At 30.5% G+C, this 23,059-nt stretch overlaps 3 protein-coding genes across 5 annotated transcripts; 1 reads left to right on the top strand and 2 right to left on the bottom strand.

Moving 5' to 3' along the window:
- Nucleotides 1-1,284: 1,284 nt before the first annotated feature.
- Nucleotides 1,285-14,467, bottom strand: LOC123686195 (serine protease snake-like). Of its 2 annotated transcripts, none has more exons than XM_045626205.1 (6): nucleotides 14,241-14,467; nucleotides 6,876-7,112; nucleotides 6,669-6,766; nucleotides 5,403-5,512; nucleotides 4,926-5,349; nucleotides 1,285-1,555 (listed from the first exon to the last, which is right to left on the bottom strand). In XM_045626205.1, the coding sequence occupies exons 2-6, from the start codon at nucleotides 7,060-7,062 to the stop codon at nucleotides 1,394-1,396; spliced, it is 981 nt and encodes a 326-aa protein (XP_045482161.1). In that variant the 5' UTR covers nucleotides 7,063-7,112; nucleotides 14,241-14,467; the 3' UTR covers nucleotides 1,285-1,393. The 2 variants fall into 2 exon arrangements, with proteins under 2 accessions (XP_045482161.1, XP_045482160.1); XM_045626204.1 differs by lacking the exon at nucleotides 14,241-14,467 and adding an exon at nucleotides 13,902-14,203.
- LOC123686194 lies at nucleotides 7,712-13,821 on the top strand. Its single transcript, XM_045626203.1, has 14 exons — nucleotides 7,712-8,039; nucleotides 8,101-8,195; nucleotides 9,264-9,407; nucleotides 9,593-9,730; nucleotides 9,993-10,127; nucleotides 10,256-10,372; nucleotides 10,543-10,671; nucleotides 10,816-10,914; nucleotides 10,990-11,457; nucleotides 11,631-11,864; nucleotides 11,918-11,995; nucleotides 12,045-12,185; nucleotides 12,261-12,431; nucleotides 12,805-13,821. Exons 2-14 carry the CDS (start codon nucleotides 8,108-8,110, stop codon nucleotides 13,539-13,541), a joined length of 2,679 nt encoding a protein of 892 aa, XP_045482159.1. The 5' UTR covers nucleotides 7,712-8,039; nucleotides 8,101-8,107; the 3' UTR covers nucleotides 13,542-13,821.
- A 733-nt stretch (nucleotides 14,468-15,200) lies between the features above and the next one.
- On the bottom strand, nucleotides 15,201-22,193 carry LOC123685775 (sorting nexin-17). 2 transcript variants are annotated; one of them, XR_006748355.1, is made up of 7 exons: nucleotides 21,988-22,193; nucleotides 21,743-21,935; nucleotides 21,298-21,646; nucleotides 20,377-20,746; nucleotides 19,779-20,078; nucleotides 18,376-19,726; nucleotides 15,201-17,872 (listed from the first exon to the last, which is right to left on the bottom strand). XR_006748355.1 is itself a non-coding variant. In XM_045625652.1 (6 exons), the coding sequence occupies exons 1-6, from the start codon at nucleotides 22,048-22,050 to the stop codon at nucleotides 19,595-19,597; spliced, it is 1,407 nt and encodes a 468-aa protein (XP_045481608.1). In that variant the 5' UTR covers nucleotides 22,051-22,193; the 3' UTR covers nucleotides 15,201-19,594. The 2 variants fall into 2 exon arrangements, 1 of the variants encoding a protein (XP_045481608.1); XM_045625652.1 differs by having other exon boundaries at nucleotides 15,201-19,726.
- Between the last annotated feature and the right edge of the window lie 866 nt (nucleotides 22,194-23,059).

Below are 23,059 nucleotides of genomic sequence, written 5' to 3'. Positions count from 1 at the left end.
GCCTACTAGATGTTCAAGGAAAACTAATCATAATTTTGTGCTGAAAATTTGCGTGTTTGTGTTTGAAATTGTGAGTCCCTGTCGCATTATTTTTTCAGAAGAATCCCATCAACTCATAAACCGTTGAGTTTTCTCCTATGGTATGGCACATTGCTGAAAATGTCATCAAAAAAGCTATCTAATGATGCAATAATATACTGGGTGTGTCATTTGAAATAAGGAAGTAGTAATCTGTTTCGGGTAGAACAGGAAGTTGTAGAGATCTGAACATATTTTACGAAGAAAGATAATTGTCTGAAACCCCATCTTGCAAATTTTCGGCTCAAAATTGTGGTTAGTTTTCCATTAATATCTAATAGGCTTTCGGGGTGAATCACCCTGTGTATTATTGAGTTTCGTTGATGAATTGCTTATACTTGGTGATGTGTCATTTTAAGAGGCTAAATCCATATATTCAAATTAGCTGCAGACATAAGAAATTACTTATAAATGATTATTATAGGTACCTACTTTGTGTCATCATTCATCAACAAATGTTAAAAATAAATGGTTCAAGTAATTAGATCCTATTGTATACCAGATGCAAGCAACAGTTGTGAAGAAGACACTGAATATGTTGGAGACCCCAGTCAAAATAATTCCTAATCAATTTATGATTTTCTTAATGCATCCATAGAACCTATATAGAAAAACAAGTTGTGATCAAATGCCCTTGAAAAATCAACCGTAATGTTTACTTTATCAGGAATAAACTTATGTTGTTGACTTAATCACGATAAAATGTTTTTACAATGTGGCAGTATAACTTTTTCATCATTGAAATAAACAACAATTTGGTTAATTTTCAATTTCATCTCAGAATTGGTTTCAAAAAATATAATTCTGGAAAGATGGAAGTTTTCAAAGGAGTATCTATGTGTTTGGATATACTCCTACGAGCTCAAAATTGAATATATTCATTTTTCCGGCCTTAGTGTACACGTTAACTTTTGAATGGAATGTGCTAGAGACTTCGAGACTTGAAATTTTTAGGGTTCAAATATCTCGGTATCACTTCCGTTAATGGACAAGATGTTTTCTCAATCATTGAAATAATATACCTAACCGAAAAGAGAAAAGTCGAATCTTTCAAGTACCTATATGCATTTATCATTTCTATACAGGCTTTTTCGTTTCCCCAACTAAGTGTTTCAAAAAAGTTATAATAAATGACTTTGTCTTGAATGTTGGAAAATTGTTGATGATTCTAAAAAGTAAAAAAAGAAATGGAAAATAGTGAATTTTTGGAGAAGGAATATTTTTATTGAGAAAGGAGTTGGGTAAAAAAATCATTATAAATAGTACCTATAACTGCACAAATACTCTTGTTGAAAAATGTTAGTTAATCAATCGATCAATTATCTTTCCATACAATTTGTTCGATCCAAGGAACATAATACAGGACTTTGGTGTAAATTGCTGGAGTGTTTGGAAGTCCACACATTTTTCCAATAGATGTTATCCCGACCAGATATAACTTGTCTGTATTTATTTGCAGAGGTCCACCTGAATCTCCCTGGAAATGCATTTATTTCAATTAAAAGAGAATTATAAAGAATATTTTATAAAACACATATGTTCATTTCAATCAGGATTTATCGTAGGCTCATAATTATTTTTTGTTATTCATGGAATAATTCAATTATAGCTTCTCTTGAAGTCAACCAAACGCCTACTTACTTGGAGTTTTGGCAAAAAAAAACTATATAATTCATGTTTTCTCATTATGGTGCGAAAAAAACTTTACGAAGTTAGAACATTTATTTTGATTAATTAAAGTAGGTACTCATTATTTTTTTACTGATGTATAAAATTATATAGTTGAATATTTATCTACAAAAATTTAACTCTTCTTGCCTTTTCATTCATTTTCTATCATATTTTCTTATATCCAAATTGTCTAAAATATTTTTTTCTATCGAAACTATACCTAAATAACTTTGTCTTTACTGGATCATTTTTGTCTTTACAGGGTGATTCACCGCAATGGCATATTAGGAGTTCATGGAATACCTACTAATTACAATTTTGTCCTGAAAATTTGCATGTCAGGGTTTGAGACGATGCTCTTTCTCCCTAAAATATTTTCAGATCTCTACAACTTCCGTTTATACCGGAAACAGACTACTACTTCCTTATTTCAAATGGCGCACCCAGTATATTATTGCATCATTAGGTAGCTTTTTTACGAAAATTTCAGCTATATATCATACCTTGGGTAAAAACTTAACGATTCGTGATTTAATTGAATTTTTGTTAAAAAAAATGGTGGCGACGGAAACTCACATTTTTTCGAATGTTTCTGCAGAAAAATTTTTTTTCGAAGAAATCTTTATTATTCTCGATTCTGCAAATACGTAGTATTATAAACTTGTTCGCAGTTTGGACGAAAAATATATAGGGTGTTTATCGGAAGATCATGAACTTGGACAACTAAAATTCATCAAAACTCAAGATTTTCAAACTAGAACCTATATTTTTTATTATTTCAGTCCATTCTACGTATAAAAAGAGTGGTGGTTACTTAAGTAAACCCTATAATTAAATTGAATACTAAGTTATCGAGGAAGAACTTAAAATGGGGAAAAACCACAATTTCTAAGTGTGTAGAGTAGTCTGTGACTTCCGGAAAACACAGAAAAAAACTATAATTCGATGTATCGATAACTAAATTTGACATTTCAAGAATTGTAGTGAATTATTCGTAATTAAAAATTGTATTGGTTTATGGATTTCTCAACAATTCCAACGAAAAATTAGTTATAATTCATGAAATGTAAAATTTAGTTATCGAAACATCGAATTTTAGTTTCTTTCTGTGTTTTCCGGAAGGCAAGACTTCACACAGTTAGAAATTGCGGTTTTTCCTCATTTAAAGATCTTCCTCCATCAATCTCTTGAAGTATTCATTTTAGGTAAAGGGATTGCTTAAGTAACCCCCACTATTTTTGTACCTAGAATCGACTGAAATAATAAAAAATATAGGTTGTAATTTGAAAATCTTGAGTTTGATGAATTTGAGTTGTCTAAATTCATGAGTTTCTTAGAAACACCATGTACATTTTTCATCCAAACTGCAAACAGTCTTATAATAGGTACTATGTATTTGCAGAATCGAATATGAAAAAAAACGTAAATTTCTTGAATTATATTGAATGAATTTACAGTTTCATACGTTATATTTGCTTCATCATTCACTGCCAAATTGAGGCTATGCGCCGATCATTGGGCGTAAATGCTCGGTCACAGAATAGAGAGGTATACCTCTCTATTCTGTGGCTCGGTTATTGATTTCCAGAATTTTTTCTCGTTTTTTCGTAACTTGAATTACGTGATGATGAGTTGCTGGATTTGCCGCCCCCTGGATTTGCCTACCGTGTGCGGTGCACGTTTTGCGTCCGCTTACGAAAATATTCTGCAGTTAATCGATTATTGTATAATAAATAAATGCGAGAATCTTCGCAAAAAAAATTATCAGGGTGTGTTATATAAGGAATATTCACCAATATACCAACTTCCTCATTTTTTTTTAAATAGAGAATTTCTAAAATATACAATGTCGAAACTTGTATTCAAATATTTCGAAAATTTACAGCCTATTCTTTTCAACCTCGGCTTAAACTAGCTTTCACTGACAACTTGAATAGGAATTACCGTAGCACAGTTATCCGATGAAGATGTCGTGTACCTGAAAAATATGTCTAGAATTTTCTGAAGATTCCAAAAATGGTATGATACTCGCATTTAAAATAGAAAAGTTAGTATTGATAACAATTTACATAATACATATTTTATAAAGAGCCTTTGTTGCAAATAATCGAAAATTAAAATACCAAGCGACGCATAATTGTTTCAAATACACTCCATTTGTTTATTACTGAATTTATTCCATTTTGCTGATACACACTGAGAATTCGCAGTAAAATTTCATTTCATATCATCGTATCAATATCTACATCATTTGAATTTCATGATTTTATAGTGATTACTTTGTTTTGTTATTTTATCTCTGATGAATTTCGATGAAATATTCATGAGGAGAAGTGTCACTTTTCATGGCGAGCTTGACAGCAAGCCATATTTTTGTCAAGCGTTTTGAAGTTCAAATTTAAGTTGAATATCTTGTGAAGAAAAGGAGCCCTGAGAACTAATAAACCAAACTTTGACACCCTGTCAATTAGATTTGCATTCAAAATTAGCATATCGCATGATGGAAACTTCAAAATAGGAATATATATGCCAAATTTAAGTTATAAGTATATATTGTGAAGGGGAAGTGATATAAAAAAAAATTGAAAGAGAATAAAACTTTAACACCCTGTGTAACAGGCATTTGCTTGCCCATGTTTATAGGACTTTTTTCTAAAAATGATCTGAGGAATCTGCCATGATCGTTTTTACCCCCAATTTAGAAACATCCTGTATAAATTGAATTTTTTGTGGGAATATTCCATGAAATATACGAAAGAATTATCATCAGGCTATCCAATATGGAAATTCCATTAGACCAAAAACAAAAGATAAAAATTCCTACAATAAAACAAAATTTTTCAGTCTCATTATAAGTAATGAGACTGACTAATGACGCTGAACTAATGATTTTGCAGATGTCAGAAAGTTTTATGAGATAAGTCTCATAAAACTTTCTGACATCTGCAAAATCATTAGTTATATTTCTATGAAATAAAACAAAATTATTTCCATCAAGTAAGAACCGCATTCGTTGACTTATAATATTTCTATACCCTGAAGGAATTTTAAGACCCCCAAAGTGAATACAAAACATAACGGTAATTTACGACCCAACTTTCACTGAGTATTCTGCAACTGCAATTCAATAATATTTGCATTTGGTGACAAACAAATGGAAAAAAATATTTTCTTACCTGACAAGTATCCCTGCTGTCGGTTTTACTACCAGCACAAATTTGCTTTTCTTCAGAAACCCCTTCAGGCAGATCCTTCTTAGAAACATCAGCGTAAGCGTTGTTGCAAATAGGATTGGAAAAATATTCGAGATTAACTCTCAACAAAGCATCGCTTCTAGGTCCATTTACTTCAGTTTTACCCCAACCTGTGGCAATTAGTTTCTGGTTGATATCCGATGCTGATGTCGAAAGACATATTGGCAGGACATTTTCAGAGAATTGTACAGGCTTATCGAGTTTCAATAAAGCGATGTCGTTATATTTCGACGTCGATGAATAATTTGGATGAGATATTCTTTCCACCACAGAAAACATTTGCGCAGTTTCTGAGTTCTTTGCGGCTAAATTGATCTCGCCCAATTTTACCCAATTCACAGGGCCTCTGAGTAAAAAGAAATAAATGATATACTTATTTTTTAAATTTTTGTCACTTACAATTCCATTGATTTTAAACAGTGAGCCGCAGTTAAAACATAGTTCTCAGAAATAAGGCTTCCACCACACAGCCACTGAATGTTGTCCTCTTGTCCAAAGCCCAGAGCAGCCTTAAAAAATTATAATTATTTCTGAGTTGGAATATCTAGTGGCAAGATTCAAACTAGAGGTCAACTAGAGGAAGGGTTGACTTTTTTTTCTCGAACGATTTTAACTCAACAATTTTGAATTTTCGGAGTTAGCATACTGAGAATATAGGTTTTGGTGAATAAGTAAAACCTAATGAGTTAGTCATTGTTAAGTTTTTTTCATGTAAAATATTTACATAAAATTGAAGCACAAATAATCTCAATTTCCCACCTTTGGACATGTTTCATTATATCTTGTTTTGTCATCAGAAGGTTCAATTCAAACTGAAAAATCTTATAATGAACATTTATATAAAATACTGGAATATGTAGCGCCAAGGTTTCATATCCTAGTCAATCTTTTTGAAAGCCGAAAAGTAAATAGCACTGCAGAATGTATACTATTGTTCATCATTTCCTCTTTTAACACAGATTATATGAAATCCCAAAAAATCATGTTTATAAATTTAATATGGAACATTCCAAACATTTAGCAGCAGAGGTTGAACCCGTCTTTATTTTTACCGAAATACGAAAAAAGTTCCAAAAATGTCAACTCCGTAACTGTAAGGGCTAGGATTTGGCTATGAAAAATATTAAATTGATTATCATAGTACGAAGTAATACAAATTTCTATTTCTATCTAATCGTATATCATCAAGTTTCCTACAAATTGATTTTTCAAAGTCGATTCCTCGATTTTTTAGAATGTAGATCAACCAGTTTCTGTAGTGCTGTTCCATGTTAATAGCTCTCAGCTTACATAATTTCCGAAAAAAATTTCAAAACTGGAAAACCAAAATCTTCTGTTAGGTAAAACATGTTTAAGTTTTGGAATTTTTTTCGGAAATTATGGAAGCTGAGAATTCTATGCAGAGTATTTCTCGGAAGGTAAAAGCTAGTCAAAGGAATTAGGTACAGAAATGGATGCTACGCTGTGACTTAATAATTGGATCCAAAACATTTCAGGGGGTCAACTAAAAAAATCATGAAGTTTGAAGAATAATAAATCTTAATGGAATATTTCCTCTTAAGAAAGTCCTATTCCTAACAGTTTTGAAGTTGTTGATTACTCACGAAACAGTGAAATAGTTCAATATCACTTTTTCGTGAGTATAGAACTTCATCACTTCCTTACCATATGTGGAAATTCTTTTTCCATAGCAGGTGTTCCTTTGATGATAAAAAATTGGAATGTCGACTTTCTAATCAACCAATCGTGATATTCGTTGCATTCTGCATAAAAAAAATATGATTGATCGTATATTTTTCCAAATCATTAGTACTGGATATTAATTTAAACTATAAAACTCTCGACTTGTTTTAGCGGAATAAATGTACTTACTCTTTACAGCTTTTGAATCACCATTTCTATTTGGAGTTGATGGAATTTCAGATGTAGTTATGGGAGGTGAAGTTGGGCTGGGTGTTAAAATATGATTTTGTGTGGTTTCTGTAGATATTGGGGTATTTGTTGTTGGAGAAGATGGAATTGGCTCAGGAGAAACCATATCATCTCTGCCCATGGTCATAATTCTTGGATATTTTGAATGAAATAGGAAAGATCCATGAGAAAATGAAGCTAAAATCAAATATATAATAGGTTTTACGTAAAGAACAATAATTTTTTCATTTTATTCTAGTGAACATCAAAACTGACAGAACTTGTCAATTTTTTTTAAATCTTCTCAAAATTAAATTATTTCATTTGGATTAAGGAATAACATACGCGATCACTCTTCCATAGAAACAACTCTAGTTAAAAATCATATAAAATATATAGAAATCCAATATTATATAGCATGCGATGTCCATTCCTACTCTGAAACATTATAAGTAGGTATACACGGTGCATGAATTTTTTTTTGTGTTGAAATGATTATTTTTTAACCATAATTTGAATGAATTCCAGGCAGAATATCTCATTTCCTTATGATAATTAGTGAGGTTTCAAAGACAAGTATCAATTTTATATAAAAAATCTGGCAATAAGACAAAATGTAATAATTTTCAATAATATCTGCAATTTTTTTTATTTGAAATAACAATTATACATTTATAGCACAGATGCGAAGTGATGATTCAATTCTTGAATTGCTACAATTTTCCTTGTATGAAATATTCAAAAATAACATGCTTCATATAAACATTTTCATTAGAAAAATTTTTCAACGAAAATACAATATATTAGGAATATCTTTTGGATTATTTAATTGATATAAATATTAGTGAATTAAGAAAGGACATTGTTCCATTAAAATTATGTTATTCATGGTAGAATTTTTGATTCTATGGATCGTAACTAGGTATTTAATTAAATATAAATTCAGTTCGTAACTAAGAAAAATAAATATTTCGCTCTTTCATTCTGTCAGAGAATTTCACAAAAGTCACACGCTTTTTTATACTTCTACATATATTTTACATTTCACTTATCCAGAATTCGAAAAAATACTACATTTATACACGAATTCGTTTACAATTAACTTCTTTTCATTAGAAGAAGCAGGTGAGAATTTTTTTTTATTTTTAATTTGATAAATACAACTTGAGATGATTTTTCTCCACAGATTTGGGATGGATCCCTTCAGACCAAGAACGTCTCGTCCCAGAAGACGCTCAGAACCCCTCATTGCAAAGCCACTACCCCAGGATTTGAAATATGGTAATATTTTTGAAATTTTTCAAAAAAAAAATTTTTGACTTTTCTCTGACAATTTGTCAGAGTTTTCTATATCTGTCAGAGTTCCTTTCATGGGGAATTTAATGAAAAATGAACAAAAAATTAGGTTTTCTACTATAAAAATGCCTTTTACTTGCATTTTCGGGTATATATGACGATATATTTGAATAATAATAACTCACTTGACAACTGCATGTCAAAAATTTTTCGAATTTTTTTTCAGAGGTTTTATAGGGCAAATCTTTCATCAATATCATTAAGAAATGATATTATACCTTCGAATATGTCATATTTTCTGTTATCTCCCTATGGAATTCCAAAAACTCAACAAAAAAAAATTATATCTTCAAATATTAAATTTTTCATAACAACTGCCCCATAATTGGAATTGTCGGAATTTTTTGATGGAATTTGGAGATCGAATATTTAATTCATGCTAATTCGCTATCTCGTATTACGAAATGTTAACCTCCCTGGTATTCAAACAGAAAAAAACGAATAAAATTTTCGAAAATTCAATTTTTAGTTTATATTCAATTCTAAAATCAAAAACTGAAAAAATTGAAAATTCTAAAAAAACTGTAGGCCCAAAGACAGCATGTTCTCAATCTTAATCTTCGATTTCAAGAAATTCCAGTGGCGTAAGAGGTACTGGGAGATATTTATATACTCGTGATTCAATAATAATCTCTCACTTGACAATTGCATGTCAAAAAATTTTCGAAATTTTTTTCAGCGGCTTCATACGACAAATCTATTATCAAAATCATTGAAAACTCAAATTTTTCTTTCGAATATATCATATTTTCTGTTATCTCCTCATGGAATTCCACTTGAATGAATAAAAATTGAAAAAAAATTTTTCCAAATATTAAATTTGACAACTGTCCCATAATTGAGATTCTCAACATTTCGTATATGGAGATCGTATATTAAATTCATGATTCTTCGCGACCTCGAATTACAAAATGTTTACCTCTCAAGTATTCAACTAAAAGAGAACGAATAAAATTTTCGAAAATTAAATTTTTGGTTCATATTCAATTCTAGAAACAAAAACTGAAAGGATTAAAGATTCTCAAAAAACTGTACGCCCAAAGACAGCATGTACTCAATCTAAATCTTCGAGTTCAAGACATTCCAGTGGCGTACGAGGTACTGAAAGATATTTATATACTCATCATGATTCAACAGGTCAGTATATATTATAGTTTTTACATGATATATGTGTGCTTTCAATGAAGTATAAATAAAAAGGAATTTATTATAAATGAATATATAACCAATTCAATTTGCTGGCGTCGAATCGGGAAATAATTGAGGCATTTATTGAATATGCCATTATAAAAAATGGTAAAAATTTTTATATTCATATACAGAAACTGAAACAGATACCGAAACTATCAAAGCAACTTCTCCAAAACCAATATATAACAAACATATATCTACAAGGGAATCTAGCAGAGCGGCCTCAATACAAGGTGATGAAAAATTTTTTTCTGCCTGCGATTTAACTGGTAAGTGAATTAAGTTTTTATTCATGAAGTGAATAATAAATTTTGCAATTCATTCATTACATGTCTCAGTTTTAAGAGGCCGAAATGATGTTCACATAATACATAGGCGTCGGTTGTATTGGGCAAAAGGTTAAAACTTTGAAATTATGTAACTTTTCTTTATTTATTTGGTCCAAAACATCTTTATTATTTGGTAGTTATGTCCTTGTTTTTTTCCCTAACATAATTTGTATTGAATATACTTCGTATATTTTCAAACCAGGTGCAGAAACAGATACAGAAACCCTTAAACCAATGTCCCCAAAAGAATTTTATTCGACTTCTGAGAATCTCATTGATGATATAGTCGATGATTATTCCTCCGATTTTGATTCTGATGTTGATGATGATAATGATGGTAAGTGGATGTGAATAAAAAATTAGCGTAAAATCCAGTGGCGTCGATCACATTTTGATACCACCCAAATCATTTAAAGTTAAAATTAGATGTGACTATTATTTTTTATGATGGTTTTGAAAATTTAGGTGCGGAGACTGTTATATCTGTACCTGAAAAATATTCGTTACCTGCCACTCCTATGAGTTTTTGTGATGCGCTCTCATTTGATAGCTTCAGAGAATATACATCAACCGTAGATTCTGGTGAGTTAATTTTTTTAGAAACACTGAAAGTTTTGATTTCAGTATAACAATTTCATCTAATTGCACTGAATAATCTAATATTCAATGGCGTAAAGAGTTTGATATTTTTTTTTGTAAAGGTAGAAATTGAATATTTCGTAATATTATGTAAATATATTCCAAATACCTAGATGCAAGTACGGTAGTATCAATTGCTCCGAAACAAAAAAAATCTCGTCATCAGAGAAGATCCAGCGGCGTACGAGAGGAAATATGCTTGAAAGATGAGAAACCAATAGTGCCAATACTGAACTTGGACGGTAAGTCATATTTTACTTTGAGTACTGTTAGCTTTTCAAGTTATCCACGTTTTATTTATTCCTTATTTAGATTAATTTATTTTGAAATATTAATTCTTTATGTGTTTTTTCTCGAACGTATCGACTTGACCAATGTTCTCCCAGATCTTCGAAGTGTAAGCGAAATATCATCTGTTATGCTGAAATCTGCAAGAGGAGTCACTGATCTGAAACTGAGAGATTCCAAAAGACGAGATCCCTCAGGTCAATAACACGCTCTTTGTTTGAAATTATTTTGAAACATTATTTCCGATTTTATTTTACAATATGTCCACACAGGTTCTCGACTTGCTGAACAACTGAAGAAAATTGACTCGAAAAACATGCTATTTTTCCCATCAAGGACTCTAACACGCCCAAGCATCGAAAGCATTTATGGACCGGTCAAAAAGAAGTCATCAGTTTCTTTGAGATCATCTTCTACACTTCGCCAAAGTTCAAACACCCTGACCTCATTAAAAGCACCAAGTAACGCCAGCAACGACAAGGCAAAGGCTCAGAAAACTCCTTTGGAAAAAGATACCCCCCGTCCTGCAGCCATAAAAGAAGCAACTGACAAGCCAGTTGAACCAACCGTCAAGAAGATTGAACCGAAAATTTTACCACCCCTAATAACTAAAAAAATTACAGATAGGAAAGTTGACAGGAACCGTCCTGCTGGTCCTTTGAAACCTAAGCCTTTCATGGCTTCAGGCTGTGGTAAAGGAATTCCATCTCTGGAGAACCTTCCAAAACCAGTAATAGGAAGTGAGTCATACTTCAAATTGATTTTGTTCGGATATATATCTTGCTACAATATCAATGGGTATATTAATTTCGAATATTGTTAAATGTCAAAAATTATACCAACTTTTAAAATAAAATAAAAAATAATCTGCCTTGTGATTTTAAATTTTTTTTTGTATATGAATCTATTTTAGGGGTACCATCATTCATTTTGAATAAACGAAAGGAAGCTGAAGAAAAAAAGAAAGAAGAAGAACAGAAAAAGAAAGAAGAGGAAGAAAGAGCGAAAGAAGCAGAAGAAAAAAAGAAAATTGCAAAAGAGATTAAATCTAAAAGTTTGAATTATCTTCAGAACACAATTAAACCTGCTATACCAAGTGCAGCTTTAATGAATAGCAGAACAACTGATGATTTACTACCAAAAAGCAGTAAGTCTATTTTGTTTTCAGATGCACTTTGCACTAAATTATTTTATTTTCAGAAATTCCCTTGAGAAAGCGAGGCTCTCAAAGTACAAGTAATCTGATTCCTACTACGGAAACAGGCATTCTGAAGAGGGGTAAACTTCTCAAAAACAACTATCATTTCCTAATATCACATTTTTTCAGCTGCAACAGGAACAGCTCTGAAACCGAAGAAGAGCGTAACTTTTGCAGTACCCGAGCCTGAGAATTCACCTAAAACTGAAAAACCCAAAAAACCTGTAAACACAACCTATATAGATCCATCTAGACGACAATACAAAAAATGTAAAGATTATTTTGATCAAAAATATCAACATATCTGTGTAGGTATTCCATTTGTTTAATTCGATTGTATTTTAGTCTTTGAAAAACTGCCCGTCTTTGATGAAGGACCATTACCTATCACTGAACCCTCCCGACTTTACCAAGCCATCAAGAATAAAGGCTGGGAATACTCTCAATTCACCCCTAAGAATCCCGATTATCCTGTACCTACCATTCCCTACAATTTCCTCGATCAATATTTACATAGTAAGTTCCTTAGTTAGAATTCCATTTATATTTCCTTGTTCCCAACCTATAACTTTGAAAAAAATCTGGCAATGCGTTTACTTGTTTGCTCGTCCTTAATTTTATTCATCTCGAATATGTGTTATTCCTCTAGCTTCTATAAACTCTTACAAAATCAACAAATTTCAAAAATGGTGAAAAGTTTGATTTTTTTTTTAATGGGTTGGGTTAGCTTAAAAAGAGGAAAAACGCAAATCCAACAGATGCATCTTGCCACATGTGAACATCTCAGGTTTTAGTGATACCCTGCACTGACCCTAAACATTATGTGATTTAACACCCTTCGATTTTTTTTGGTTTTAAATTTTTTTCTCCAAAACTGTTTTTTTTTCAGTATTCAACAATAATCTGGAACGTGCAGCAGTGCATATGCGACATGGCAGCGTAGCGATTTGTATCTGTGATAAAGCAGGTGATGCTGGCGAATTTTGTGAGAAACATATCGATACTGCCAAGTTGCAGTATTTCCGAGAGGCTTGCGAAGTGATGATCTATGTTTTGTCTGTTCGCTACGAAGTTCCTGAGTATGACGAAGCAGAAAAATTGTTCCAAGAGAAGTACCCCTACATATATAACGAATGGGTTCTGAAATTCCCGACAAGACTATCCATGGATTACCGCGTGAGAGAGGCTAGATGCAAACTTGAATTGGTGGGACACTGCCAACGCGTTTTGGAGGAGGAGCAACTTCTTGCAGAGTTCACCCAAAGCGAGGAGATAATAGGATTGAAGAGAGATATCTCAATAAGTGGACGCATGAAGGATCTTGACGACGACTTCGAATTATCTTATACATTTTTGGTCAAGGAGTATCCAAACTTGTTCGTTCAATTGGTACAAAAGATTGAATTTATGCCTCTAGCGATTGAAAGAAAGGCTATCGGCACTCGTAGGAAACAAGTAGCGAATAGAGCCTTAGTACCAGATGAGAAATTACAAGAAATGGAGGATCTCTTAAAAGCCCAATCGCAAGAGCAAGAAGAGGAATCTGAAGAACAAGATGAAGAGATTCAAGAACAAGATGAAGAATCACAAGAACAGGATGAAGAAATTGAAGAACAAGATGAATGATCCATTTTCTATTGCTATATTTATTATACATATTTATTTATTGTGATACAAAATTCCTGTGATTGTGAGTTGAAAAATAAAAACTCATTTCGTTAATTTTCTCTCTTTCAATGCATTTAGATATTTTTTGGGGATCTTGATAAGATTATCATATACCTAAAACCAAAATAAATGACCCAGAAAGTAATGACATAATTTAGATGAGCTTAAAACACGAATCATGTCTATACCTAATATAGTTTATATTCCATCAAATTCAGTCCGATTCCAACCTATAAGTTAGAATTTATTATGATCACTTCTACTCATTCGAAAACTTCTTACACAGTAGGTGAAAATATAATTGAATTACCAACATACCAAAAGTTTCAGGCAAGAACAAAAACAAATTCACCAATATTCCATATAAGCACAAAAGCATCATGAGGATTCAAGACGGAGTGCAATATGTAAGGATTAAAATGAGCGAATAGTAAAATTTAGTACAAAATCGCGTTTGTCAAATATCAGAAGAGGTAAAAAGCGGATGTTGATGTTTTACTAGATGTACTTGGCATGAATAGGTAGATACGTTTGGCTGCACTTCGAAGAATAACTATTTTTCATATAATTTCGATTATCTCGAATTATATCGTTACGGAATTTCACAATTTTGTGTCACTTTTCTGCTTCCTACTAATTTACATTTTGTGGACAAACCTTGAAATAACCTAAAGTAGTTATTAAACACTTTTCTAAATCACTGTATGTACTTAATTTTCGACAATTTCCTTCAGCCGCCCAGAACTACAAGAGCTAACTATATGTTTGAAATTTAGCAGACATACTGCATTGATCCACTTAGATGAAGAACTCTTATAAGTACCTAAATGCATTTTGAAAACTGAATAAAAGCAAATATTGATAATATAGAGAATTTGGTAATATGTGCAGCTACTATGATACCGAATACAATATCTTTTAGCATAAAATTCTATACCACTTAACTATGGTTTTGGAATTGATTTTTATTCTGTTTTTGCATATGCGCTAATACGTATATTTAAATCATGGAAATGACCCATTTTCAAATTGAAATGCACTATTTTTGGACAATGGGACACTGTAACAAAACACACACATAAAATATATATATATATATATTGATTTATTATATATATTTCATTGATTTGTGTGTTGAAGAAAGTTATAGATGTTTTTGAATAATTATGATAAGCATTATTCAGATTTATTAAATCAATGAGTAGGATACTTTAATGGTGTTAAACTACACAGCATCCCTCTATTATTGAAGGAACCGTATAAAAACAAAAGTATGTATTTCAATCCAACTAGTATTTTCAATTACTATATTTTGCCACCCACAAATTTTGGATGGTCATAATGTTGTTACTTTCATCCATTTTCTCATTTGAACATGAAAAACGTTTGAAGATAGCTTACCAAAATTTGAATATCATATTATAGTTTTTTCTGTTCCAGAAATATACGAAGTCTACCCCAAATAAATAGAATTGCACATAATAATGTAAACATTCCAATTTGTTGAGACTTTTTCAATTATAATATATTAATTTAAAAAACTAGTTTTAATTATGGGTAATTTCCAAATAATAATCACTGGAACGGTTGTGTATTGGATCCTCATAAAACAACGTACACTATTCATCATTTATATTAAAATCCTTTACATTAATATACAACAATTATGATAAAATACATCTCAGAAGTTTTAAATCTTTAAAGTATTTTGGACATATCAGAATTTCAATTTACATTCAAATACGAAAAATACATCCTAACATTTTTTCTATCATCACCTACATTAAAAATATACAAGGGATATCTACAACCGATAGCTGTTAAATTTTAAAATAGTTATGAATAACGATAGTCATTTCAGGTACTAACATAAAAGTATATATACTTAAATATATAAAGTTTGAGCATTTTTAGCAAAAATTATTTGAGTGTTTATATAGTTCTCAGCGATAGAAATGATGGAAACCAAAAATTTTTTTGGAATACTTTAAATGAACATAACTTTTTTATTCAAGAATACTTGAACAGAACTTTGGCTTAATTTTCATACTAGTTGAGAAATTTCATAGGACAGTCTAAGATATCACTCGATTTAAATATATGTCGTTTATATGATATGAGTTTTTAGATGTTTGCATTGGCAATTTAGGATGCTACACTTCTGAACAGAATTCCTTTTTTGTAACATAAAATTTTTGGATCGAAAAAAATTCATCAATTGAATTGAATTCCTTTGATTCTTGATGAAGTCAATTCATTAATATACAATTTACTTCAATTGAAACCTATTTTCTATAACTATTTCAAAAAATTAATTATGGAATGCTGACTCTTTCTGTTTTACATACATGTTATCAATGAAATGGTTCTTTTACTGCCTATTTTTTACAGGCTATCATAACCATTGTTGATTCACAAAGAGTATATTTGGAATTGCTTAAATTGATTCTTCAGAGATAATACATACAACGCTATTTAACACAAATTATTAACATCAGCAAAATAAGGTAACAAAAATTAATAATTGACATGTGTAGAACAATTCGAGAGAAAGTTCCTTAGGTCCGTTAGGAATATTTATTTCTCTTCAGTCGTAAAAAATTATTATATATGCAGCAACCAGTAGATATAATATTCATGCAAAATGATTCTTTGTAATCTAGAAATTAATGGGAGAAATATAGGTTGTCACATGAGATGAGTGTAGAACGATTACAGATAATTGATCATGTGTGAAACTATTAGATTGTTTCGGTCTATTCTCGACAGAAATTCATATAGGATTGGAAATAACAATGTTATATTTTTGCTATATTTTATATCACGGCAATAAATAAAATATTTTATTTAATATTAATTGTATCGACCTGCCATGAATTCTTCAGGTGAGTACTTATTACTGGATACTTATATTACAATGTTTAAACATGTTTTAAATATCAAACTCTAGAAAAATAGTTTAGACGAATTCTTTAGCAAATCCAATGCATCATACCTTATTTAGTAGAGATATGTTAAAGTCGGTTTAGTCATCACAAATTTTTTTTATTATAATACCCATCTGCCTGAAACTTTTGTTTTGTATCTAATGAATATTCAGTGTAAGTTGTATTCCGTTTCTTATTAAAATAATATTACATTATTCATGTTCCCTTATTCTTGTATAAATAATTTTCCTTGGGAATTTTTTACTAGTACTAAACTTTTTGGTTTCTTGTAATTTTGTCGTATCAGCTACAGATTTCAAAAAAAAAAATTGAAACATTTCTCTTGAAATACTCAGAAAAATCCAAATTATCTTATATATTCACTTAGTAAGCTGTGATTAATAAAAAATTTTTAGTTTTGGTGCTTTCTTTTTCCATCTGTAACAATGATTCATAAAGATTTGATAAACTTATAAAATCGTACAGAAAAAGTAAGACTACAAGAAACACCCTATATATCAAGAACAACGCGTTTTCCGGCCCATATTCAAAAGATTTTTTTCCTAAAATTATTCAAGAAATCTCTCATTTTTCTTTGTACCTCAATTCAGGAACGCCCTGTATAATAAAGCAGTAAAAACTGATATGTCTGTACATTCCATAAATTCAAGAAAACTAAGAATGAATGAATATATTTCATTTTAGTAATTAACGGTATTTCCCTTATCAGAATGTGTGAGTAGTTTCTAACTGTTTTAACCGAGCAATTATCAATATTTTGATTTGCTGTAATTTCTTTACTCATAATAATATTTGGTAATGTATATTTATCATTATTTGAATTTTTACAATTTAAGAGTGCATTTCCTGGATATTCTAAAAATGTTTTATTAATGTTAATCAGATCGAATTGATAACCCTTTCTTGATAATTCGTTTTCTGTTTTATTCACTAGATTCATGGATCAGTATGGAAAATGTGGTTCAAATATTTTGTTCGATCAAGTTGATTTAATTCTCTTGATTCATTGAATTTTTCAATATACCGGGTGTTTCCTAATTGAATATCAATATTTACGGGGGCGATTTTTGGGCCCATTTTGAGAAAAAACTTCATATGAACATATGTCTTAAACGTCTTACCTTTTGAGAAACATGGTGGTAAATTTTTCAAAAATAAATAATTTATTATTAATATCTACATTACCACTTCAGATATTTTAATGAAATTTGTCATACATGTACTATGAATCAAGAGGCATTTTTTAATGTATCACTTCTTTTTTAATTTTCACCAGTGGCGTTCGTACGTAATTCAACCTGCCTATTTTGGCAGACATTGATGGTACCCCACAGATTTTTCCTAAAATAAAAATTATTTTTGAAATTACCAAAGTTCTTACCATAGTTGATCACTTGACTTTTTGATGCATGGTTTTCGCTTGAAAAAATAAAGACCGTTTCTTTGCATGATCATAACAATAATGTCAATACGACAATATCACCATGCAGAGACATACATAGATTTTAGTTTTTTAGATGAAACCCGTGCGTCGGACTAACTAAATTCAAGAGATCAAATTTGCTCATAATTGAATACAAATTTCATTTTTCAAAACTTTATTATCCTGTATCTCAAAAGGTAAGACGTTTAGGACACATATTTTCATTTGAAGTTTTTTCCTTAAAATGGGCCCAAAAATCACCTCCATAAATATTGATATTTAATTAGGAAACACCCTATATATGGTTTTTATTGTTTTGAATTGTCTATGGATAATTTCATTAATTTATCTATTATTTCCATGTAAGTCATCGAACAAGATATCATAGAATCAACAAATTAACTTTGAGTGAGATAATTACCTTAAAATATATGTTGTGAGTATCTTTCTCCTGGGATTAATATTTCAAATCCATTTCAATCTTAATTCACACTCTAATCATCCCCTATCTGCTACTAGACTAGTATTCTTTTTTTAAATCAGATGTAATTAGAGATTCTAATAATTTGGTAAGAAATCAAAAATTCTTGGAGATTCTGCATCACAATTTCTGAATTATAAAAAAATAAATTAATTCAATATCCATACGTCAATAGATACTGCTAAACATTTTTTGAATATTTTACAATTCACAAAAGAATTGCCAACAATCCTTGTACAATTTTTTTTATATAGTTTAATAGTATTAAACATGTTCAAACATTGTAATTCAGTAATACTCACCAGAAGAAGCCATTAGATAAAAATCAATTGTCCTGAATACAAAAATCGAGGAAATTCATTATTTTTACTCATTTTCAGAAAATTATACTAAATGAACTAAATTGTTCATATGAAGTTTTTGGGCTCATTTAATCAAATCGAAATATATATTGAGATCAAATCAGTATTCAATAGTATTTGTTACAATAATACTTGAAAGAGATAGTTCTTTTTAAAACAAACAAAAACCATAATTCAAGTACTTAGCAAGGGATATTAAAAATGATATACATTCTCTCTTGTATAAAAAAAAAAACAAGATTTTGTACAGCTTATTATACCATTTCTTTCAGAAGCCCTTATCCCTGCTAGTTTTAATGTTATCTCATTAAATGAGAGAGAGAGAGCCGAGATTTCAAATGAACAAAAGACTTGGTGAGCTGTTTGGTAAACTAACAAAAAAACTAAACTAGAATTAGAATCAATGGCCACTTAGTTTATGTGAGTATTTTACGTATAAATGTCGAAAAATATCTGGTCAGATATCTAGTTATTATGTGAGTTATTTTTTTTTTCAATATGCCTGATCTAGGAAATATTAAATCTCAAGAATTATTTCGTTGCCTAAGAATGCTGATGTGTTAGAAGTAAAAATAACTTATTGAAAATTACTGTTTGCCTTCAATGAAAATGAAGACCAATATTTACCCCAATATTCTAAGTGTATGGAATAAAATTATTTGTATTACATCTATTTGTCATTACTGAAGTTATATTGGTATTAATCGTATTAGAGGAGTTCGAATCTTTGACAGGAAAAAACGACTGTAGCACCACAGAGCTTTTGTTTGAATCTATTCAAATCTTCATTTCGTCTTTTATAAGTTTTCATCTCCTATGCCTTCAAAAGCATGATTCTCTACGATTCCTCTACCAGATTTAAAGGAAACAATAGAAAATTTCTCTTGAAGTTTTCTGATTGAAAAAGTGTCTTGAATTCTGTTTCCCTCCTGAAATAAGATTTATTATTATCTTTTGATTTGTCATAATCTGAATACTCACAGTTGTAGTTTTATTATTAGTATTGATATCTAAATTGTCCAAAGATATTAAATGTGACGAGCCATCCCTCTTCATATAAGACCATGGCCCTCTTTTAGCTGCCTGTGTTTTGGTATCATAGCCATTTTTTTTTACCAACAATTCATCCACAAGTGATTGCAGACATAAAGACATTAGAATTGCTTGATCGCTCGTCACTGTTACCCATTGTAATTTATCTTTCGACATTAAATATTCAAATGCCAGCTCCAAGCAGGTGGTACTGTTCGTTCTACTATTTGCTGGATTGTCTATTTTATTCTGAAAATTGTAATACATTAGATACCGCACCTTCCAAATACTGAAAGGTATAATAGATATAGATTATATACATAAGGGTTTTGTTTTGACTATTAAAAAAATTGAGATTGATTATATATGTAGATACAGCACCTATCTGAAATCAATTATTATTATCTATGACTCAGTGAAATCGACATTCATTTTTTTTTTGTGATGAAATTTATTTTTCTATAATAAGTTTTCCTTACTTCAAAGACAAACCGAGTCACCAATGATTTTGTGACCTGTGTTTAAATGACTAAGGAAGTTGGCTTACATGTGTAGCTGTAATCCTCCAACACCTCATTCTAGTTACTTTGAAACAACCTTCTTTAAAATGCTGACCAGAATCGATAATTCTCATATTCAGTTCATGATCTCCTATAGCTATCAACACTCTAGTTCTTGGATTGGGATAATCACAAAAACAAGGTGCAAACTGAGTATATCCATAATATTTCAGAGTGGCTGCAAATCTGATATAATCTTTTTTGGCTAATTTGGCTTGTAAATTTGTTAGATGTAATCTTGTATCTCTTGTACATATTATCCATCCCTTTTCTAATTCAGCTACCGTTTGTACATAAAGAAGATTTAGCGCTATAGGATCATTCATTAATTCACTGTCAAAATTGATATCCCAGTAGCTGCAATTGAAATGATTTATAAATTTCTGATGATTTTTTATAAAGCAACATTTATTTCGAAATTTTAATATTCTTAGCTTCCGAAATTGCTTATAAATTTCACTGTTGTTGTCAGTTTCCAAATGAAATGTGTTTATATTTTTTTTTTGTGATTTCTCTTCCATGTTCACTTATGCAATAAGGACAAATAATTTATATAGTGATTCATTGTTCTCTATCTGGTCTTTCCAAGACCTTTACAAATTACTTTAAAGCATAGAGATTGTGTGAGGACCAGTTGTGTTCTGGGAAAGTTTTGTTGCTGTGTTCCATCGCCACTTCAGACAGAGCACTATTATTTTTTTAACCATCAAAGAATGATTCAACGGTACCTGGTAACCAATCTTTTCTTTCACTCAGGACTTAGGGTCCTAACAACTTGACCAACCATTATCATTTGATATTAATAAAAGCTTTTGAAAGTTCCACAAAATTTAATCCTATTCAATTATAGAATATTTGTATATATTTAGCAATTTCAATTTTGTGGTTGAAACAATTTTTGATCTCACCTTTTCCTCAAAAAGACCTTGTTATTTTCCTTGACACTCTTATGCGACATGTAAGGAGATTCTAAATTCAATAGTTTTCTGATAATGAAAGTATCACCATTATCTTCTCTTATGAGAAATAATGAGAAGTATTTAACATATTCCTCTGGCAAGTTGATGTTTTGGCAAACCTTAGTCAATACTTGATCAGTCCTGTCAAAAACTAAAACTCTAACAGAAATTTTATAGTTATTCATCGTGTATACATCTAAAGACACCTCCACATTTTTTTCACAGGAAGTTTCCTGCTGTGCCGACAATAAGAAACCAATTATTAGATCTGAAGAGAGTATTTTTGCGTCTTGCCCAACTAAAAAAAAAAGTTAATCGCAATTTAAATGTAAGGGTATTAAATGGATATACATATATATTCATGTGAGTGAAAATAAGTAAGTTAAATGCTTACTTATTTGAATGTATTTTTCCAGAAGGGATCTTCTTTCATCTATCTGTCCAGTGGTGAGAGGTAAAATTTTTTTTGGTGGGAAACTGGGCAAATTGTCACTTCCAAATTCTTTTTTGAGTTGTTCATGTAAATTATGTAATTGCTTGTACCTAACTGTACAATGGAAAACACCATTGATATGGATGTTATAGCCCTAAAAATAAGTAAGTAAACATACTAAAGTAGTAAGGCATAAATTGATTTACAATAAATGATGACCCATTTCCATCATTTATCTCTTGCACATCCGGAATGGAGAAATGCATCATTAGTAATTGACCCGATTCTATTTTGATATGAATTTGCAGAAATAGAACATAAACTGGTACTTATGATAAATTCAAAAACATAAATAGTCCCTGATAAATACACCCATTTGTTCCTCTGACATTTTCTGACAGATTTGTCAAAGTGACATTTCATTTCATTCATCGAAGAAAATTATTATTTGAAGGTTATTCATCGAAAAAATAATTTGAAGAATATGTTCCATTCACTGAAATAGCCGCTTACCAAAAAGTTTTCTCATAAATATTTGTTTGTGCTTGCTCTGTTGATAAATTAAGTATGAATTGCGAATTATTTGATCAAGTACACACATCACTTTGATAGAGGGTGACGGCCTATTAAGCGTTTATGGAAAACTAACCATAATTTTGTGCTGAAAATTTGCATGTTGGGGTTTCATACCATGATCTTTCTTCATAACATTTTTTCATATCTCTTCAATCCGGTTAAACCGGAAAAAGACTACTAATTCCTAATTTCAAATGGCACACCCAGTATATTATTGCATCATTATATAGCTTTTCTGATGAGAATTTCAACCTTGGGTAAAATATCAACGGTTTATGGGTTAATGGGATTCTTATGAAAAAAATGCTAGCGTCGAGGACTCCCATTTTTTAAATATTTCTGCAATAAAAGTTTCTTTCGAAAAAACCTTTTTTATTTTAGATTGTAGAGGATGTTTATCAAAAGATCAACTTAAAATTCATCAAAAATCCAGATTTTCATATTAGAACCTATGTTTTTTTATTATTTCAGACAATTCTACGTATAAAAAGAGGAGTGGTTAGTTGAGCAAACCCTACACTTAAAATGAATACTTCAAGAGTTATCGAGGAAGAACTTTTAATGAGGAAAACCGCAATTTCTTACTGCGTGGAGGTAGTCTGTGACTTCCGGAAAACACAGAAAGAAACTAAAAAATTCGATGTTTTGATAATTTTTGAAAACGTTTTTATTTGAGGGATCTGTGACGAATAATTCAGGAGA

The sequence above is a fragment of the Harmonia axyridis genome, chromosome X (assembly GCF_914767665.1).
Source record: "Harmonia axyridis chromosome X, icHarAxyr1.1, whole genome shotgun sequence".
Taxonomy (NCBI): domain Eukaryota; kingdom Metazoa; phylum Arthropoda; class Insecta; order Coleoptera; family Coccinellidae; genus Harmonia; species Harmonia axyridis.
Note: the sequence above shows the minus strand (reverse complement) of the source record. Positions and strands in the feature narration are given on the sequence as shown.

What these genes read in the sequence shown, in the direction of transcription:
- LOC123686194 (XM_045626203.1), top strand. Translation starts at nt 8,108, where the DNA reads ATGGATCCCTTCAGACCAAGAACGTCTCGTCCCAGAAGACGCTCAGAA. An exon ending in TTCTGCCTGCGATTTAACTG is followed by an intron (nt 9,731 to 9,992) that starts GTAAGTGAATTA and finishes TTTTCAAACCAG; the next exon opens with GTGCAGAAACAGATACAGAA. An exon ending in TGATTTACTACCAAAAAGCA is followed by an intron (nt 11,865 to 11,917) that starts GTAAGTCTATTT and finishes TTTTATTTTCAG; the next exon opens with AAATTCCCTTGAGAAAGCGA.
- LOC123686195 (XM_045626204.1), bottom strand. Translation starts at nt 13,965, where the DNA reads ATGATGCTTTTGTGCTTATATGGAATATTGGTGAATTTGTTTTTGTTC. An exon ending in AAAAAGAATTTCCACATATG is followed by an intron (nt 5,513 to 6,668) that starts GTAAGGAAGTGA and finishes TAATTTTTTAAG; the next exon opens with GCTGCTCTGGGCTTTGGACA. An exon ending in TGTTTAAAATCAATGGAATT is followed by an intron (nt 5,350 to 5,402) that starts GTAAGTGACAAA and finishes CTTTTTACTCAG; the next exon opens with AGGCCCTGTGAATTGGGTAA.
- LOC123685775 (XM_045625652.1), bottom strand. Translation starts at nt 22,050, where the DNA reads ATGATGCATTTCTCCATTCCGGATGTGCAAGAGATAAATGATGGAAAT. An exon ending in GAAATGGGTCATCATTTATT is followed by an intron (nt 21,936 to 21,987) that starts GTAAATCAATTT and finishes ACTTATTTTTAG; the next exon opens with GGCTATAACATCCATATCAA. An exon ending in CTAATAATAAAACTACAACT is followed by an intron (nt 19,727 to 19,778) that starts GTGAGTATTCAG and finishes ATCTTATTTCAG; the next exon opens with GAGGGAAACAGAATTCAAGA.